At 41.4% G+C, this 17,034-nt stretch overlaps 1 protein-coding gene across 1 annotated transcript; it reads right to left on the reverse strand.

The window, feature by feature from the left end:
* Window positions 1-7,776: 7,776 nt before the first annotated feature.
* On the reverse strand, window positions 7,777-17,004 carry DYNLRB2 (dynein light chain roadblock-type 2). The gene is made up of 4 exons (XM_082366440.1): window positions 16,879-17,004; window positions 14,514-14,589; window positions 8,852-9,019; window positions 7,777-8,025 (listed from the first exon to the last, which is right to left on the reverse strand). Exons 1-4 carry the CDS (start codon window positions 16,879-16,881, stop codon window positions 7,982-7,984), a joined length of 291 nt encoding a protein of 96 aa, XP_082222566.1. The 5' UTR covers window positions 16,882-17,004; the 3' UTR covers window positions 7,777-7,981.
* Between the last annotated feature and the right edge of the window lie 30 nt (window positions 17,005-17,034).

Genomic DNA, 17,034 nt, shown 5'->3' on the forward strand with positions numbered 1-17,034 from the left:
GTATTTTTATTAATTTGAAATTTCATAAATGGTTATTCATCTCTGCTTGCATCTCCCAGAAATTGCTGGGCTTGGCAAGAGCAGGTAAACATGTTCAGATAACATCCTCTTTCCGCTCCTCCTGACATTACTGATGGTGTTGTGCATTTTTTTTTTTTTTTTCCTTTCCTGGAGACACTAGACATTCACTTTCCCCCCTGCGTCCCTGAGATAGGATCAAATACCCAACCGAAAGGCTCAGAGTTTGTGAACAACTTAAAGTTCATGTTGGATAAAGGATCTGGCTGACAGCACCATTTGGGGCATTGTAATCTGATGAGGCTAGCGCCAGCCCAGTCCCCAAAGGGTGGGACCTGCTGACACAGGCCTCCCATCCATGCTCCACAAAGGGTGCAGCTGTGAATCCTGGGACCTATTCTCGGAAGCTGGGCCTTCTGCTTTCCTGGCATTGACGGGGGTCGGTGGGGGCAGGTATTTCCCTGGAGCTGTTCAGGAAGCAGAAAGTTGTGCAGGAACAGATGCAGAAGGAGGCCCATGACAGTCAGTGAGCTGCTTTAATTCATCCTGCAATCTGAATGGAGAAGTCTTAAAGCTTCTAATTGGTCAGAATCCTGTCTTGAGTGTTCTTGGAGGATGTAGCTACTAACTATGTCCACTTCAAAGGCGCTCATTAACTTGATGGACCCCTTTGCAACCAGTCGCATGATCCAGGGAACAGTGTTTCTAAAATAGGGCCTGGGTGGGAATAGAGATGTTGACTACCCCACAAACTGAGTACCTACCCTGTGCCAGATTTTCTGCCAGGCACTTGGGTAGGGGTAAGAATAAGGTAGTTTGTGTCCTTAAGCCTAACGAGACTGCCAAATGCATAACTTCTCTTGACTGGATTGTTGAGTCAATGCAGCCAGTTGCTACAGACCAGAAAATCAGTCTGATGGATTGAATTGATCCATCAATCCAGACTAAATAGAAAAGCTGGTTATATGTGTAGGCAGGGTGGGGAGGGGAAGGAAGGAATGGTTCAAACAGGTTAGAAATGTGGACAGAATGGGAGGGGGATTAAGCATAGTACAAAGCAGGTTTCTGTTTAGACACAATGGGAGGGGGATAAAACATAGGCTTGAGGAACATACAAAACAGTAGTTGCATTCTTGATGGGGAGATTGGTCCTATGAGCAATTCCTGATATGATGACATTGCATGAATGGGATGGTAGTCTGACATCCTATAGACCAGATGGATGGCTGATTGTTGGGGATTTGAGGGGTTTGGTGAAAGAATTAGGAGTAATTGATCTGATGAACCCCATGGAATATTGTTAAATGTGAACACTGTGACACTGATCATATTTATAACAATAACCTAATTGCTGTGATGGTCCTCTCCCAGCACTTACTGGTTCTCTAGGTAGTACTGATGATGTGATGATGATAATAGCAACTCCCCTTTGTTGAACATCTACTAAGTGTCAGGGGCTTTATATAATTTCTTCTTGTCTCCCAACAACCCGCCATGTAGAAGCTATGGGAAGGATTCTAAGGTTCAGAGATGTTAATTTCCTTGTCATGTATCTGCTGAGTCAGCAACGTAGGCAACATGTGTGCCCCAGTCAAGAATTGGGGTTTCGGTGCCTCCTCTGACACTTAACACTTGCTTGAACTTAGGCAAGCTGTGAAACTCCTCTAAGATGTGGTGTTCCTGTCTGTAAATTGCGGCTGTTGTGAAAATCCAAAGTGCCTGTCACATGGTAAGTAATCAACAAAGGTCAGCAGCTGCTGCTGTTCTTTTCGTTTCTTTTCTTCCTCTTCTTCTTTTTCTTTCTCTTCTTCTAAAAGGAATAACATAAATAGTAGTTTTATTATTACTATTATTATTAATTATTAATTATTGATGTCAGGGCTGGCTACCAGACAGTCTGGCTACAAAACAGCATCCTTCCTTCAGCACCACGCTGCCTTCTGGGAGCAAGGGGATGGTAGGTTGTCAGGTGAATCTGTACCTTACTTCTTTATTCCTTTTGTCTCTCTTATGACTCTCGGCCACTTCAGATACTCCAGGCCACCCAGAGAGGTGCTTTGGGAATGTATCTGCCTAGAGTCCGGGTGGCCTGTTCTCTTTCCAGCCAGTGACAGAGGCAGAGGCCACTTTCCAGGTGGGAATGAACTGGAGTGCCTGCTGCCCAGTTAGAGGGGTATGTCAGTGCCACACTCCCACCCAGAGCTCTGCCTCCTGGGGTGTCCAGCAGTGGCCTCTCCCCCTGTATTGCTAAAGCCATGGGGCACGTTTTGAAGCAGGGGAGTGAGAGACCACAAAACATCTGTTCAGGGCCTCTGATTAATACGCACTTTCGGGGGGTTACTGGGCTCCTTGACCATGTCTGATTAAAGCAGCCGGGGGCGACCCAAATATAGCCCCAAAATGTTAGCTAAGGACTTCTTCGTTTCAGGCAACAGATAAAACTCACTCTGGTAGTGTACACAAAGAGGAACACTGTGTTGAAGGCATTAGAGGAGTTTCATAAACCCAAGGGTAAAAATACAGTTGAGGACCTCGAAGGTTGCCGGGAACCCATGGCATGAACACTGTACTGTACTCTCACTCTCGTTATGATGCACAACTGCTACATTTCTTCCTTCCAAGAGGCTCTCTCTGCTACCCCTCTGGGAAAAATATGGCCTCCGCAACGCCCCTGCCTTTGTGCACAGGTCCAGCCACGTGGAAACTTCCTCTCTGACTCTCTTTCAAATCTAAATACCAAGGAAGCATCTCTCATTGGCCTCGTCTGGTCAGGTCACCACCGACAAGCTTGATAGAGTTGCATGCAGATATTAAGAAAAATCAATATAAACCCTAGATAGGAACGTGGCAATGCTTTTTTTTTAAAAAATGGGCCTCTGTCCCTTCACTCTTATTTAAAAAAAAATTCTAGAGCATAGTTGATTTACAATGTTGCATTAATTTCTGCTGTACAGCAAAGTGAATCAGTTATACATATACATATACCCACTCTTTTTTAGGTTCTTTTTCCATATAGGTCATTACAGAGTACTGAGAAGGGTTCCCTGTGCTATACAGTAGGTCCTTATTAGTTATTTATTTTATATAAGTGTGTATATGTCAATCCCAGTCTCCCAATTTATCCCTCCCCGCTGCCCCGTGGCAATGCTTATTAAATGATAACTAAAGGAATTAGACAAAAGTGTGAACCCAGCAGGATTATAACTCTTTAAATCCATTTTTACGTATGGTTAAAGAGTAGAAGAGGCCACAGTGAGATGTGTTACAGTGACTTATATTCTGGTAAACTTGGTTTATTTGGCCGCTATTGCTATAGTTAATCATAATAATTGGCACCTATGCTGTACCGTATAGCTCAGGAGGCAAGGCCACTGTGGGCGGGCGTTCTTCACGTTTGTAGGTGAGTAAACTGAGGGTCAGAGAAGTTGGGGATCCTGCTAACAAGTAAGTAGAGTCAGACTGTAGATCTCGTGATCTTTCAACGGCACCGTCTTTACATCTCATGGTGTAAAGTTGACCAAAGAAAGAATTTGAAAACCATTTCTGCACGCAGCAGGAATGTTCAAGGTTGAGGGCATCAAGAGAGGGAGTCCTGAGGTCATGTATGGTGAAGGGAAGAAGGAGAGGAGGTTTCCCAGAGTCAGAACCCAGGAGGAAGTAAGAAGGTTGAGTCTTTTTTTCTCTGTGTTCAAGGTGTGGCTGAGCGTATGGCCCACCCAACCCTCTGCGTCACATCTTGCCTAAGAAATATACAGAAAAGTGTTACTGACCTGAAATCTTCCAGATCCTAAAAATATCCGGAACTTCCCTGGGGATGCCTGAGCTTCCGTTACTAGAGATGGTTTCATATTAAGGGGGGAGTCTAGACCTAGGATTTCCTAGGATTTGAAATACCACTTTATTTTTTGTCAAGACTCCTCATTGGAGATGTTTTCACCACTCTGAAAGCTCTGTTATGGCCCCAAACATGATCTACTTTTTCTTCCAATGGGGAACGTAAGACTAAATATTGCTTGACTGAGTGACTATCTCTGGCTATCTTTTCCTGTTCAAGGGCATATATTACGTATTTTCTAAATTCAGAAGAGTGAGGGTATTTCCCCCATGTCAAAGACGTATTGGGGATAATTGTAATTTTTCAAAGACCAAGAGAGGGTGGGGGGGAGGAGAATCCAAGTCTTAGTCTATGGTGAGTTTTGCTTTGGAAGAGGTGATCTAGCTCAAAAGCCAGAATGTAACCAGTGAAAGTGGCTTTGAGAGGCAGGCGCCTGCTGGAGCTTTGGGCAGGCTCCCGCTCATCCCCTTCTCAGATGGTCCTGCTGATCAGTGATGAAGATTTGGGAGCTCGTAATGCTAATGATGTGTAAATGCATTTCAGTTATTTTATTAAGCTGGTCTTTCCAGGTTCATTCTCATTAATATTGATGGTTGGGATATGTTCCCCCAGAGAGTCTGCAAATAGCTCTCCTATTGTTCAGGTAAAATTTATAGCAATTTGGACTAAGGAGAGGCACCAGTGAGTCCAGGCTTGTACTTCTCATAGGAAATGAAAACTTTATCAATGGTTTTGTATGAGTGTGGCTCTTTAGTCTATAGATCCAGGCATCTTTTAGTTTTTTTTAATAAGAGTTAATTTACTGTGCTGTTAGGAATCCAAGGGGAATGTGAATGCCTCTGTGCTGGAAGGCAGAGAGGGGTGATACAGATTCCCCAAGATTATATCCTCCTCCATTGTCATTGGCTTTGGCAAGTTCTATACCGCAGTCTCGGCCTCTAGCAAAGGGTTACTGTTTCCTCTGGATGCAAAAGTGCAGGCAGGACCACAGCAGAGTTCCCTGCCAAGTGGGATGGAAGGGTCTCCTTGCACAAAAGAGCCCACACAGAGCCCTGGCACTTAAAGCAGTGGCATCTGCACCTGCCAGAGGTTTCCCACTGCTACATCTATCTCAAATGGGGCTTGAAATTTCTGGCTGGGCCAGGAGGAAGGAAGTGGCTTTACCACTCAGCCATGCGTCTGCTGATGAGCTCTGGGTAGGCTGGGGAACAATGGGGAGATGACAGATTTAGGGATTGGAATCAAATGTTACCTCTGGTACATTTTAAAACAATGGGCTAATCTCTACCTCCTCAAAACAGTTTTTTTCTGGAGGGTATGGGGGGTGGTCTCACAAGAGCATGAGCCCCCTGATAAGATCATGAGCACCAATTCCAGAGGCTTGACCAGTTCAGTACAAACTGACATACTTGATTCCTGAAAAACACTGGACGCCAGGCTCAGGTGAAATCCTCACCTGTAAAACCAAGGAGTCAGATAGATGATATCGGTGATCCTCTCCCTCAATAGTGCATTTCCTTGCTGCTTGGATTCTAACAAGATGTTGTTTATGTTGGAAATTGTCAGCACACACAGAAGCTGTGCCTGAGCGAGTGGGTATTCTGGTACCCAGACCTCACTGGCTGAAGGATGAGGTTGGGTCCATGGTGGTACGTCTGGTCTCTGAGTCATGACATAAGGAAGGGGAAGCACTCACCTGTGACCAAGTCCTGCTCTTGGGCTGAATTTCCTCTATAATTACAGGCTGCATCTGGGTCCAATCAGGAGGGGCTCAAGGAGGCTGCGGAGCAGATGACCCTGGGGACTCCAGGGAGAACAAACACAAATTCGATACCACCTAGAGGGGGAGGATAGAACACAGGGGTTCTAACAACAGCTGAACAGCTCGAGACGTGACAACCAAACGCAATATGTTACCCTTGATAGACTCCTGGATTAAAAAAAATAGCTATAAAGGACATTATTGGGACCACTGAGGAAATTCGAACATGACTATATTAGATGCTATTATTGTATCAATAATAAATTTCTTAAGTAGGAAATTGGGGTTATGGGTGTTATATATATATATATATATATATATATATATATATATATATACGGGAGGGAGGGAGAGACATGAAGCAAATGTTGTAAAATATTGAGTTGGTGAATGTGGGTGAAGCTTATGTGGGTGTTCATTCTCTCCTCTTCTGCCACTTTGAAGTTTTTTAAAACAAAAAGTGTGGGGGAAATGCTCGGAAGTCTAATACTTGCTATAGTATAGGCTCTCCATCCTGCGATCTCTTTGATGTTTATTCATCCCACTTTTTTTAGAAGAACTCACTTCTGCTGTAATTTAAGCTCATTTCCTCATTTGTTCTGTTCTCTCCGGAGACAGACACAGCATCCTCCTTGTAAATCTAGGGCTCAGCTGGCTTGATGATGTGGGGGAACCCCAGGGCTGTTCCCGGATGGAACTTGTATTTATGTGTGTCTTGGGCTACTCTCCTCACCACCCCAGTAAGACCCACTGTTGAGTAACCGCAGTGGATCTCAGCCTGGAGCCGCACTGCAAATACCTGGAGAGCATTTTCAGAGTATATTCATGTGGGTCCCACTTTCCAGGGGCACTGAGATCTGCAGTGGGGTGCAGACGTCTGTTGCGTGGATAGGATTGACTCTTTGGCTTCGGCCACCATGGTCCCTTTCAGCCTTGGCCCATCTCCTCTACCATCACCACGTGGAGAGCAAACCCCTTTCACCTGAGGGATTTGCCTTGGCCCTTCTTTTCTGCCCAGACCACCGTCTGCTTGGGTTGGGTTATTGTAGCCTCCCAGGATGCAAGCTGGTGCCATGGCAGTGGCAGAACTAAACTTGTCCTGCACCATTCCTCACTCTTGGCTTGTTGTGGAGTTGTGGGAACTTAGGAGGAAGTGTCTGTGGACCCCCATGCAGGGTGACTTGTGCATCCTGACAAGGATCCTCCAGAAAAGGAGAGGACCAAGGCACAAAGGAGGAGAGGGGCTGCAGCTGTATCCATAATGTTTATTTTTTGGATGAATCTCAACAGCATTATGCTGAGTAAAAAAAGTCAATCTCAAAAGGCTACGTACTGTATAATTCCGTTTATATAACAACCATTTTGATATGACAAAATTACAGAAGTGGAGGACAGATTAGTGGGTGCCAGGGGTTGGGGGGTTGCTACAAAAGGGTACCACGAGGAGCTCGGGTGGTGATGGAAATGCTCTGTATCTAGGCTGAATCAGTGTCCATTTCCTGGTTGTGATATTGTACTATAGTTTCGAAAGATGTTGCCATGGGGGAAACTGGGTAGAGGGTACACAGGATCTATGTTATTTCTTACAGTTTCACGTGAATCCTCAGTTATCTCAAAATAAAATGCTTAATTGGAAAAAAAAAGGAGGATATAAGGCAAACATGGCAAAAGATTAACATCTATTCTATATGGGTTGTGGAAATCTGTTATATTTGTTCTATCATTTTCATTATGTTGAGAATGTTTGAAATATCTAGTAAGATAAACCCTCCGGAGTTCTCTAGGCAGCTTTTGACGTGTGCATCCTTCCTCAGGACCCGCTCCTGGTCCCCTCAGGCTGGTGTGATGGAAGGACAGGCCTGAGGAGTTTCGCAGGGGGCAGTACTGACCCAACTGAGAACTGCGCTCTTGACTTCTTACGGCCCTCGTTTAAGCTGGGAAAGCACCTGTAGCTCCTTGAGGGCTGGGACGCCCTGCTTCCCTCCTGGCCCCACTCTGCTCCACTGAAACTCCCTGGCATGTCAGCGAAATGGGCAGAATCACACTTCTATTCTAATTCTTGGTGGCCATTACTTCTAGACAAAAAGAACTGTCTCCAGGAAGGCTGTCTTCTCACTAGAATTCTTTGGTTTTGTGTATCGTAAAAAAAATGAGGCATACATACCAGAATTTATTTATTATATAGCTAAATCACAAATTTACAATACATTAAAAACGGACTAAATGAGACATGTAGAAGAGTTTAAATGTAAAAATAGAAAGGAATGTCCAAAAGATCATTTAGATTGGATTATAATCTTAGGAATCTTTAAAGAGTGAAATGTTTTCAGCCTGGCGTCCCAGCACAGAACTTGTCCATTGCAGGTCTATTCACATGGATTTTGAATGACAATCAGAAGATATTCCTTATCTGTGGAGAGAGATGGACAAAGTTAATCCACCCTAAAAATTAAATTTAATAAATGAATACTTCAGCTAATCTGCTTTTCTCTTCAACACATCACTTGGACCTTGTGTAGACCAGTGGGCTCCCAGCACATCAGAATCACCTGTTGAGCTTTCAGAAAATACCATTACCTGGGGCCAAGCCCCAGAGATTCTGTATTTATTGGTCTGGGATAGAGTCCCAGGTATCAGTAATTTTTTTTTAAGCTCTCCAAGTGATTCTAATGTGCAGCTTGGGTGAGAACACAGGTGTAGGGAAAGCTTCATTTAGTTTGGGGGTAACTCTGATTTTACAGTTGTACTACAGCGAAGTTTGTTCTAGACTAGATTTAGGAACATGAGTCCTGTTTTACACTGACATCCACTAAAACTGTGAATGTACCTCCTTCAAGGAAAGAAGTATTTCTGTGGCTGCTGTCTTTTGATAGCCCCAGTGAATGTGCTCTACTCCAGGGAAGGTCTAAGACCCTACAGACCTTTGATCTGCCCTCTTCGTTATCCCCTGGACAGGAGACATTTCTCCCACTCTTCAGAAAGTCTGTGTGCTAAGTTCACATAACAGGAAACCTACACGTCCTAAATGTTTTGATTACTAACAACAAAAACAAATGGGCAAAATTCAATGTCTTTACTAATTTCATGGAATTTTCACATTCAGACTTCTTCATTTTGTAATTGAAGAGCATTATGTGTCATATTGCATGTTGAAATCCACACTCCCCGTTCTTTGAAAGCTTTTATCCAGTGAAGTAGAAAGATGCCTTAAATAATGAAAAGAAATGCCAAATTACCTGGAGCTACCATAATTTCATGTTTCTTTGATCTGATCCTAAGAAAAGTTAGGTCGTTCTGAGGATCAATGTCACGAACTGTGCTCTTGGCTTTCACGGTCAGCTGATGAAGGAGACCTGCATATTGAACTGTTGTCGAGTTGTCCAAGGTCGTTCGGATGGGAATGCCTGGTACGAGATTTAATTTGGGGTTAAACATTTTTTGTTTTGATTTTAAAAGTAATATGTGCATCGTAGAAATACTGGAAAATACTGTCATTGTAAAAAGGAAGAAAAAGTGATGGCTCATATCACTCAAAGGTAACAATTTTATTTCCTTCCAATCGTTTTGCCATTACGTGGATTTTAAAATTTAGTTGCATCAAACTATAATTACATATTTGACTGTTGCTTTTTTCTTCATTTAAATTATAGCATACAAGCTGTCCTTGTTGATGATGCCATCAACGTTATTTTTAATGGCTGTAGACTTTACTATTTTTTTGAATATATCATAATATAATCAACTCCCTACTGTTGGATTGTTAGGTAGTGTGTTTTTGTTTTTGTAGCTAATGGTGATGAACATTTTTGTACACAAGTCTTCTGGAAGTTGTTAATTGATTATTTCAGTACTAAGTTAACATATTACTATACGAAATGCATTCCCCTAAGCATCCTGTCTACGGTGAGTCCACTGTGAAATGCTTGGTCTGTGACATGGTGCTAGTTTCTCCCCTGAGGCCAGAAATAGAAAGGGGATGTCACTGCACATGCTAGAGGGTATATCAAAAGGGATTTTCAAAATTTCTTCGTAACTTCCTCATACGGTATTTTGCAAACCTTAATTTTTATGCTAGAAAATACAGCAACCAAGACTCTGCAGTTCGGCTGGGCATTCCCTGGTTTGCACTCACTCTTGGTTTAAGCGTGATTAAATTTGGCTACTTGTGTGCTCTATTGTTTCATTATATGAGTTTAAAACAGAAGCTATTAATTTAACTGGAAAAATCTAGCCAGACGAATATGCAAGTATAATTCAATTCGGTTCATATCAATCCAGCTCCATTCAGGTCACTCAGCGCTTATTATGGAACAGGTGCTGTGCTCGGTATTTTACATACACTATGTCTAATCAGAACCGGCCTTCATATTATTTTGAAAACTACCAGATCAACCAGGGAATTCCAGGGATTTGATTTGCAAATGTGCCTTGCGTTTAGGGAGACATATGAAGGTGAATTTGGGATCACTGTCAAGTTCCTCAGGAACCTGAATTAAGGCCAATCAATAAAAAAGGCCGACGTGGCTCTCTTGGTTTTTCCCTCAGAGAATGTAGCTCCAGAAACTGGTAAACAAGATGAGCGCTTCTAACTTGGGATTTTACCTGTTTTTCATGAAACTCTTTGAGAGCCTCAACTCTGACTTTGGAACAGACTAATTTCTTTTTAAGAAAACCATTCTCTCCAGAGTAAGTCTTGCCAAAGAAGGCAACAACAGTATTTACAGGAAAACCTATTTAAGTAAGGTTTTATAGAAAACGTGTTAATTTCTGTATTATTGTTTCTTGGCCACTTTTTCTCCAGAAGTCAGTTCTGTCTTTCACAACTGATGAACCATCACAAGGCATGTGTCTTTAACAAGCAGGAAACTGAAGTATAGCAAGCACTCAACCTTTCAAGGGCACTTTTTGACCAGTTTTATTTTGCATCATGAAGAGCGACTACCTACAAAGTCTGCATTGCTCAGTGTCAAAAAAGAAATACAACCAGAATAAATTATTTAAACTGTAGATGACAGGATTATGAATCAGATACTCAGGCCTACTTAGTCAGTCTATTCATGATCCAAGTCAATAAATAAAAGGGCTAGCCTTTCTGAATAATAAGTGCACACCGTGGAAACTCTTGGAGTTTTTCATATCCACTGTAGACCCTTGGGAAAAAAAAATCAATCAACAAATATTTATTGAGTTCTTACTTGAGACTATGTGAGGTAATTAAAAAATAATTTATTAGGAAGTAACTTTAGCACATGGTATAAAATTCACCCACTTCCCCTTCTGAGAGGTAACCACTGTTCTCAGTTTCTTTGGTGTCCTTGCAGAGATATTCTAAGTCTATTCCAGTATGTTTGTGTTTGTATTCTTTAACTGTATCATTTTCTATTCTGTACCTTAACTTTTTTCTTTTAATACACTCGGGAAGTTGTTCCATTCAGTCCGCGTAAGGCTAGGTCATTCATGTTAATGTCTGTGTAATGTGACTGTTGAATGGATGCTTTGTAATACATGTAACTAATATATCTTCCTGACAGGCATTTGGGCTGTTCCCAATTTTTGATTTTTATAAACAAGGCTACAGAATATGTCTGTGTGCATGCCATTTTACATTTGTATATATGTGTAGGATAAATTCTTAAAATGTAACTTCTAGAACAAAGAGTATATATTCTATATTCCTGAACTTATGACACTACTTTAAAATATGACTCTTCATGGTCCCAGTAAGCTGGCATTCTTCAACTGTACATTTGGTTGATAGATTGTATTTCAAAAATAAAAGGAATTGGCTGGATGGCTGATAAAACCTAATGAAACTCAAATGATGGATTGTTAGAAATGTCAAGAATATTTAAAATTAAGAGTCTGCAGAAATCAGGCTTATATACATAAGAATATATGACAGATATGACTGTCTGGGAAACAAATATACATGTTCACCAGTATCTAGTTCTGTGATCAGTACTGCACTATTATAAACAATGAATTATTTTGTAAATGGGAAACCAATGTTCACAAAGAATCTAACAAAAACCTATACTCCTCAGCATTGGGCTAAATTGGTAAGTCCACTTTACTGTCATGAATAAGAAGTCTATGTTTCAATAATAGTGAAACCAAAGGACACTATTTAACATGGCAGAGGATGAGATCTAAATGGATAAACATGGCAGAAGGCCTACCTAGCCACAATTAAAACCTAAAAATTTGTTAAAATGATTTGCCTAGAATTAGTGGACCAAAGCCATTGGTACAGAACAAGAACACATAAACGCCAGCTTAGTTAAATATTTTCGGTGTTAAATTTCATGGGGCTTCTGAAAGCTGCAAAGCTGCACTGTGATAAATGGCACTTTCGTCTAAAATTGAGTTGCCTGTTGAGATGGAGTATTTCATTTCATTCTGGTCGCACAACTCATACCGTATGCTATTAGTAAACATCCTTGTCATATAGTCTGGTTGTTAATAATCTGACCATAAAAATAAGCCCCTCATTTATATTTTTGGGAAAAAGGTTAATTTGGCTTTCAGAAAAGTGCCCTGAATCCTAACACAACCTTATTCTAGGAGAGGTTAATTAGAAGTTAATGGGTATTAAAACTAGTATTTTGTTGCCTTTGGATGAGAAAAGTGTTAATTGAGAGACCTCAGGAAAATAAAAGTCATTTTTAATTCTACCACTCAGAGATAATCACCGTAACATATCCCTGCCTTTTCTTCCATATTTCAGTGTGTATGTCTGCCTGGCCGTATTTAGGATTAGAAGATGCTGGCTACTGCTTCGTTTCCTGCTTTTTTTCATCTAACATTGTGAGTAGTTTTTCATGACTCTAAATATTCTTCAACATTTTAAATAGAGTAATGGTTCACTGAGTAAATATTACATAATTTAAAAATTTCCCTACTGTTGGGATTTATGTACTTGTCTGTTTATTTATTGCTATTATGTATGATGCCTCCGTAATATCCTTTGCACCTGAATCTTTCCTTCATCACTTCTTGAACAAATTTCTAGGAGTGGAATTACCGATCATAAGGTATGGATATTTTTCAGACATTTGATGCATATTGCCAGGATTATGTGCTTTAGACTAAGTCTTCCAAAGTAACACATTAGATACATTGTCCAGGGTGTCACAGGTGAATGCATCTGGACTGGGTTGGATAGTGTCCCCTCCAAAATTCAAGCCCACCCTAAACCTCAGAATGTGACATTATTTGGAAATAGAGTCTTTGAAGATGTAATTAGTTAAAATGAGGTCATACTGGATCCAGTGTGGTCATACTGGATCAGTCCAACGACGGGTCCTTATAAGAAGAGAAAACAGAGCACAGAGAGGAGAACGTACACGATGATGGAGGCAGAGACTGGAGTGATGCACCTACAGACCAGTCAACAGCAAGGATCGCTGGAAATCACCAGAAGCTGGGCAGAGGCAAGGAAGGATCCTCCTGTGGAGCCTCTGAAGAGAGCCTGGACCCACTGACACTTTGATTTCAATTTCTGGCCTTCCAGAACTGAGAGAAAATACACGTCTAATCTTTTTTAAGCCACTAAGTGTGTGGTGCTTTGTTATGGCAGCCAAAGAAAACAAATAAAGCATCTCTGTGAAGTCACACAAATAACCCATCTTAGCGGGGTGTGGCAGAGTTTATGCAAATGCCTGAAACTAAAATCAGTTCAACCAGAACCATGGACTTGGGCTGGACCGCTTCCTGGAAATATGAGGCATAGCTCTTGACTGTCCTGTAGGCTGATGTTAAATCCTCTCCCTCCTGATCACTCAAGCTGGGTGAATTTATTATATTCATTTGGCACTGAGTTTATTAAAATTTTATTTTATTATTTTGTAAAACACATCAAATGTTTTATCTGTACAAATAAATTAAAAATTCCCACATTCACAGAACTATTTAATTACAATTCTGTTAAGTGTTAGGTATTGTGCCAGGCACTTGACAAGTATTATTTCACTTAATTGTCACAGTCACCAGTAAAGTAGGTTATTTTGCATTTTTAATGATAAGGGATTGAAGTTTAGAGTTTAAACAGACTTTCAGTGGGTAGTTGCTCACTAAATATTTATTGATGGATTTGCTCCAGAATAATGATTAGCTATGAGAGTCTGTTGCCAAGCACTGAGCTGGCAATGTACCAAATCCATGGTTGTACCATGGACTATGTGAAGTAGCTACTCTTATTTCAACTAGTGCTCTAGGGTTTGTGACACCTCTTGCCCTTGCAAATGCCTGAATCAGCAATGAAGCCAGCAGAAGCCTTTAAGAGGCTGCCACCATAGCTGAGCGTGGAACAGTGTGCCAGAGAAAAGGCTTTGGGGGTTGTTAATAGGCAAGTCTCTGGTATAAGTCTACAGATTTCATAGGTGGAAACGTATTGGCCCTTCTTAAACTATAACCACAAAGACTATACTATAAATTACATTAAAATTAATTCTCAAAGATTTCATTAACTACGGTGAAGGAACAATTTCTTTTAAAAATGAAGATTGAAACTCTGTACGCTTTATAATGTTAAAACGAAAGCAAACTGCCAACAACGGTATTCTTTCTATCTTCAATATAATAGTTTTATTGATACTCCTGAAATGTTAGAAGAGAGTTACCAAAGCTTTAAAAATTAGACAATGTGCAGCATTTCTTAGGAATATATAGGTGTTTTTATGCATGTCTTATTAATATTTATCTCCCTACCTCTTAGCAGAGTTCTTGGCATGTAATTAATAGATACTCAATAGATGTTTGATGAGTAAATGCTCTAGCTAAAATATACAAGATATACTTTTGATTTAAAATTCCAAGATGTTTGCCTAAGGTTTCACACAACAAACAGGCTCTTGGTTGGCTTCTGCCTGTCAAGAAGGCAGCCTGTGAGGTGTTTACCTTCTGCATTTACAACCATCGTTCCTATAACCCCTTTATGGCTCTGGATCCTCTTTAGGGTTTCCTCCACCTCTGCCTGGAAGAGATCAGGAAGAAAATTAACCAAAGAGTCTTTGTGGTGACCCCAGTCCTAACTAGAGTAATGTTTTGAAAGACCCCTATTCTCCAATCTCCTTAAACTAAGATTTAGAAGCTCAGATTTTTGGAAGAGAGCTTTGAAATTGTCAGTTCCCAGATTTTTGGAAGAGAGCTTTGAAATTGTCAGGTCCCATATGCAAGCCTATGTAAGACCCTCTACGTACAACCCTGACAAATATCTTGGCTTGAACTCTTGTTGAGACAGAAAGCTTCTTGCCTCACAAGAGCTCACTCCATTTTTATTTGCCTCTGTTTACTGGAAAAGTATCCTATGTTGTTGAACAGAAATCTGCTCCTGGTCATCTTTCATTCATTGATCTTTCTGTATTCAAGTGAAAAATCCCTTTTCTACATTATAGATTTAAAAAATATTTATAGAGCTATATCACTGCCTCCTTTTGTTTAAAAGCATCACTTGATGAGAAATCATATTCTCAGTCCTAAATGCCACCTAATTGGGAGTTCAGATGGTTAAATTCAAAATATTCTGTAAAAACAGTGTATTCCAGGATTCCAGGATTCTGTTGGTAACCACAGCCTGGATCTCAGTGCAAGCTGAACGTTCAACCATGAATGATTATGTTGGAATCCCACTACTGGGTTTTAAACTCAGCTTTCTGAATCACATGCATAGACTATATATATTGTACCAGTTTCTTTCCTTCTACAAATGCTAAAATCAATAATAATTTTTTCCAGCCTGCATATTTTCCATAACTGAGTAATCACTGGATATTCTGAATTCAAACAGTATTCTGCAGAGTCTCTTGATGAGGATTTATGATATATTTTTCTTTCCAGCATTGTAAAGGTGAACGTTATGTTGCTTTAGTCAAAAGACAGTTTTCTTTTGCCCCTAATGTGGGTGGGAGCACTTATTTCCTCTTTCCACCACTATAGCAGGTGTTTTCTAAATTTCAGGCATTCATGTACTAGATTTATAATTTTTGACGTTATGAATACCATCTATATTATTTACCCAGCACATTCTTAAAATTATTTCACTGCTAAAAGCTTAAATAAATGCATTTTAAAAGGAAATTATATATCACTACCACAAATGTAAATCTGGTATCATTTGTCATAGGCAGAAATAACCATAAAAACAAACCAAACAAAGAGAGAACATATTATTAAATTTTACCCAAATGAGAGCTCTGAGCCTGAGGTCTGCCCTTCAGGTGAAAAATCAAATCTACCAAAGGATAGTGGTATTAACGACCTAACAGTGCCAAAAACTCTCTCCTGGATATAGTCTAAAGGCTGGGGAGAAAAAAAAAAAAAAAAAGAAAGAGGAAAAACTTTCTCTGATGTGAATCACTCTGTGGTTTTTGGTTTTCTGAGCCATCTTAAGTAGCAACTAATGTTTGCATCTCACGTTGGGAAACACTGAACTTAAAGCATAATAGCTGTACAGGGATCAATGACTGACTACATTTTTTTGCCATCTATAAGACAACGTCCACAGCTCCTTACAACCGCTGCCCTCGTTTTATCTTTTTCTGTTTTACTTCTCTCCCAAACGCCTCTCTCTGATCTTCCCGGCCTTTCCCTCTCTTTTCCCAGGTGTTTTCTCCTTTGGTGATTTTTGAGCCCCCCTTACAGTCTCTTAATTCCCATTGCCAATTCTCTTTTCATTCCTTTCTTAAAAAGAAACTCTTTGCTTTCACTTTGTTCTTTTTCAAACTTTCCTGTCTCCATTTTCCTTTTCTTCTCCTCCCCCTCCCATTCCTGCTGCCTCTTTATTTTCCTTTCTTCTCTCTCAATAACTCCTCCTTCTCCCCTCTCTCCATTTCCTTGTGCTCCTTGTCCGCTCTCTTTCTTCCCTCTCAGGGTGATTTTTCTCCTCTCCCTCGCGCCGCTTCCCTTTTCAAACTTTCCTCGCTGTCGAGGAGATTTCTCATTCCCTTCATCATCCCCTCCGTATCTCTCTTCTCTTTCTCGATATCCTCCCTCCACAAGTATAACCCCTCAGAAGTCACCCCCCCAGATATGTTTGCCCCAAGATAGCTTCCCCCATCTAGACATCTTCCCTCCCTCCACGGTTGCCCTCTGGTCCCTCCAGGGTCTCCGTGTCGCTCCTCCAAGAAGCTTCTGGAGCCCCCAGCCTTCGCCCCGGCTCCGGGCCCGGCCGGGCCTGGGTCGGCCCCGGGAGCCGGACAGCGAAGGTCCCCTGCCGGTCGCCGCCCTTGGAGCTGCGGGTCGCGGACAGAGACCCCGGATTTACCATTGCGCGGGCGGCGAGACTCTGAGCTCAGTCCGGTGCCCCCGCTGCCCGGGATGTCAGCAACGCTGCCAGCCGTTGCTACGAGACAGGGGAGGAAGTGACCTCCCGGAAGCGTGCGTGGCCGCGCCTGCGTGCGCGCGGGTCGGGCCCCGCCGG

This window comes from Balaenoptera borealis (assembly GCF_965194805.1).
Source record: "Balaenoptera borealis genome assembly, chromosome: 19".
Classification (NCBI taxonomy): domain Eukaryota; kingdom Metazoa; phylum Chordata; class Mammalia; order Artiodactyla; family Balaenopteridae; genus Balaenoptera; species Balaenoptera borealis.

What these genes read in the sequence shown, in the direction of transcription:
- DYNLRB2 (XM_082366440.1), bottom strand. An exon ending in GATGGTTGTAAATGCAGAAG is followed by an intron (nt 9,020 to 14,513) that starts GTAAACACCTCA and finishes ATCTCGTACCAG; the next exon opens with GCATTCCCATCCGAACGACC. An exon ending in TGAAATTATGGTAGCTCCAG is followed by an intron (nt 8,026 to 8,851) that starts GTAATTTGGCAT and finishes CTCTCTCCACAG; the next exon opens with ATAAGGAATATCTTCTGATT.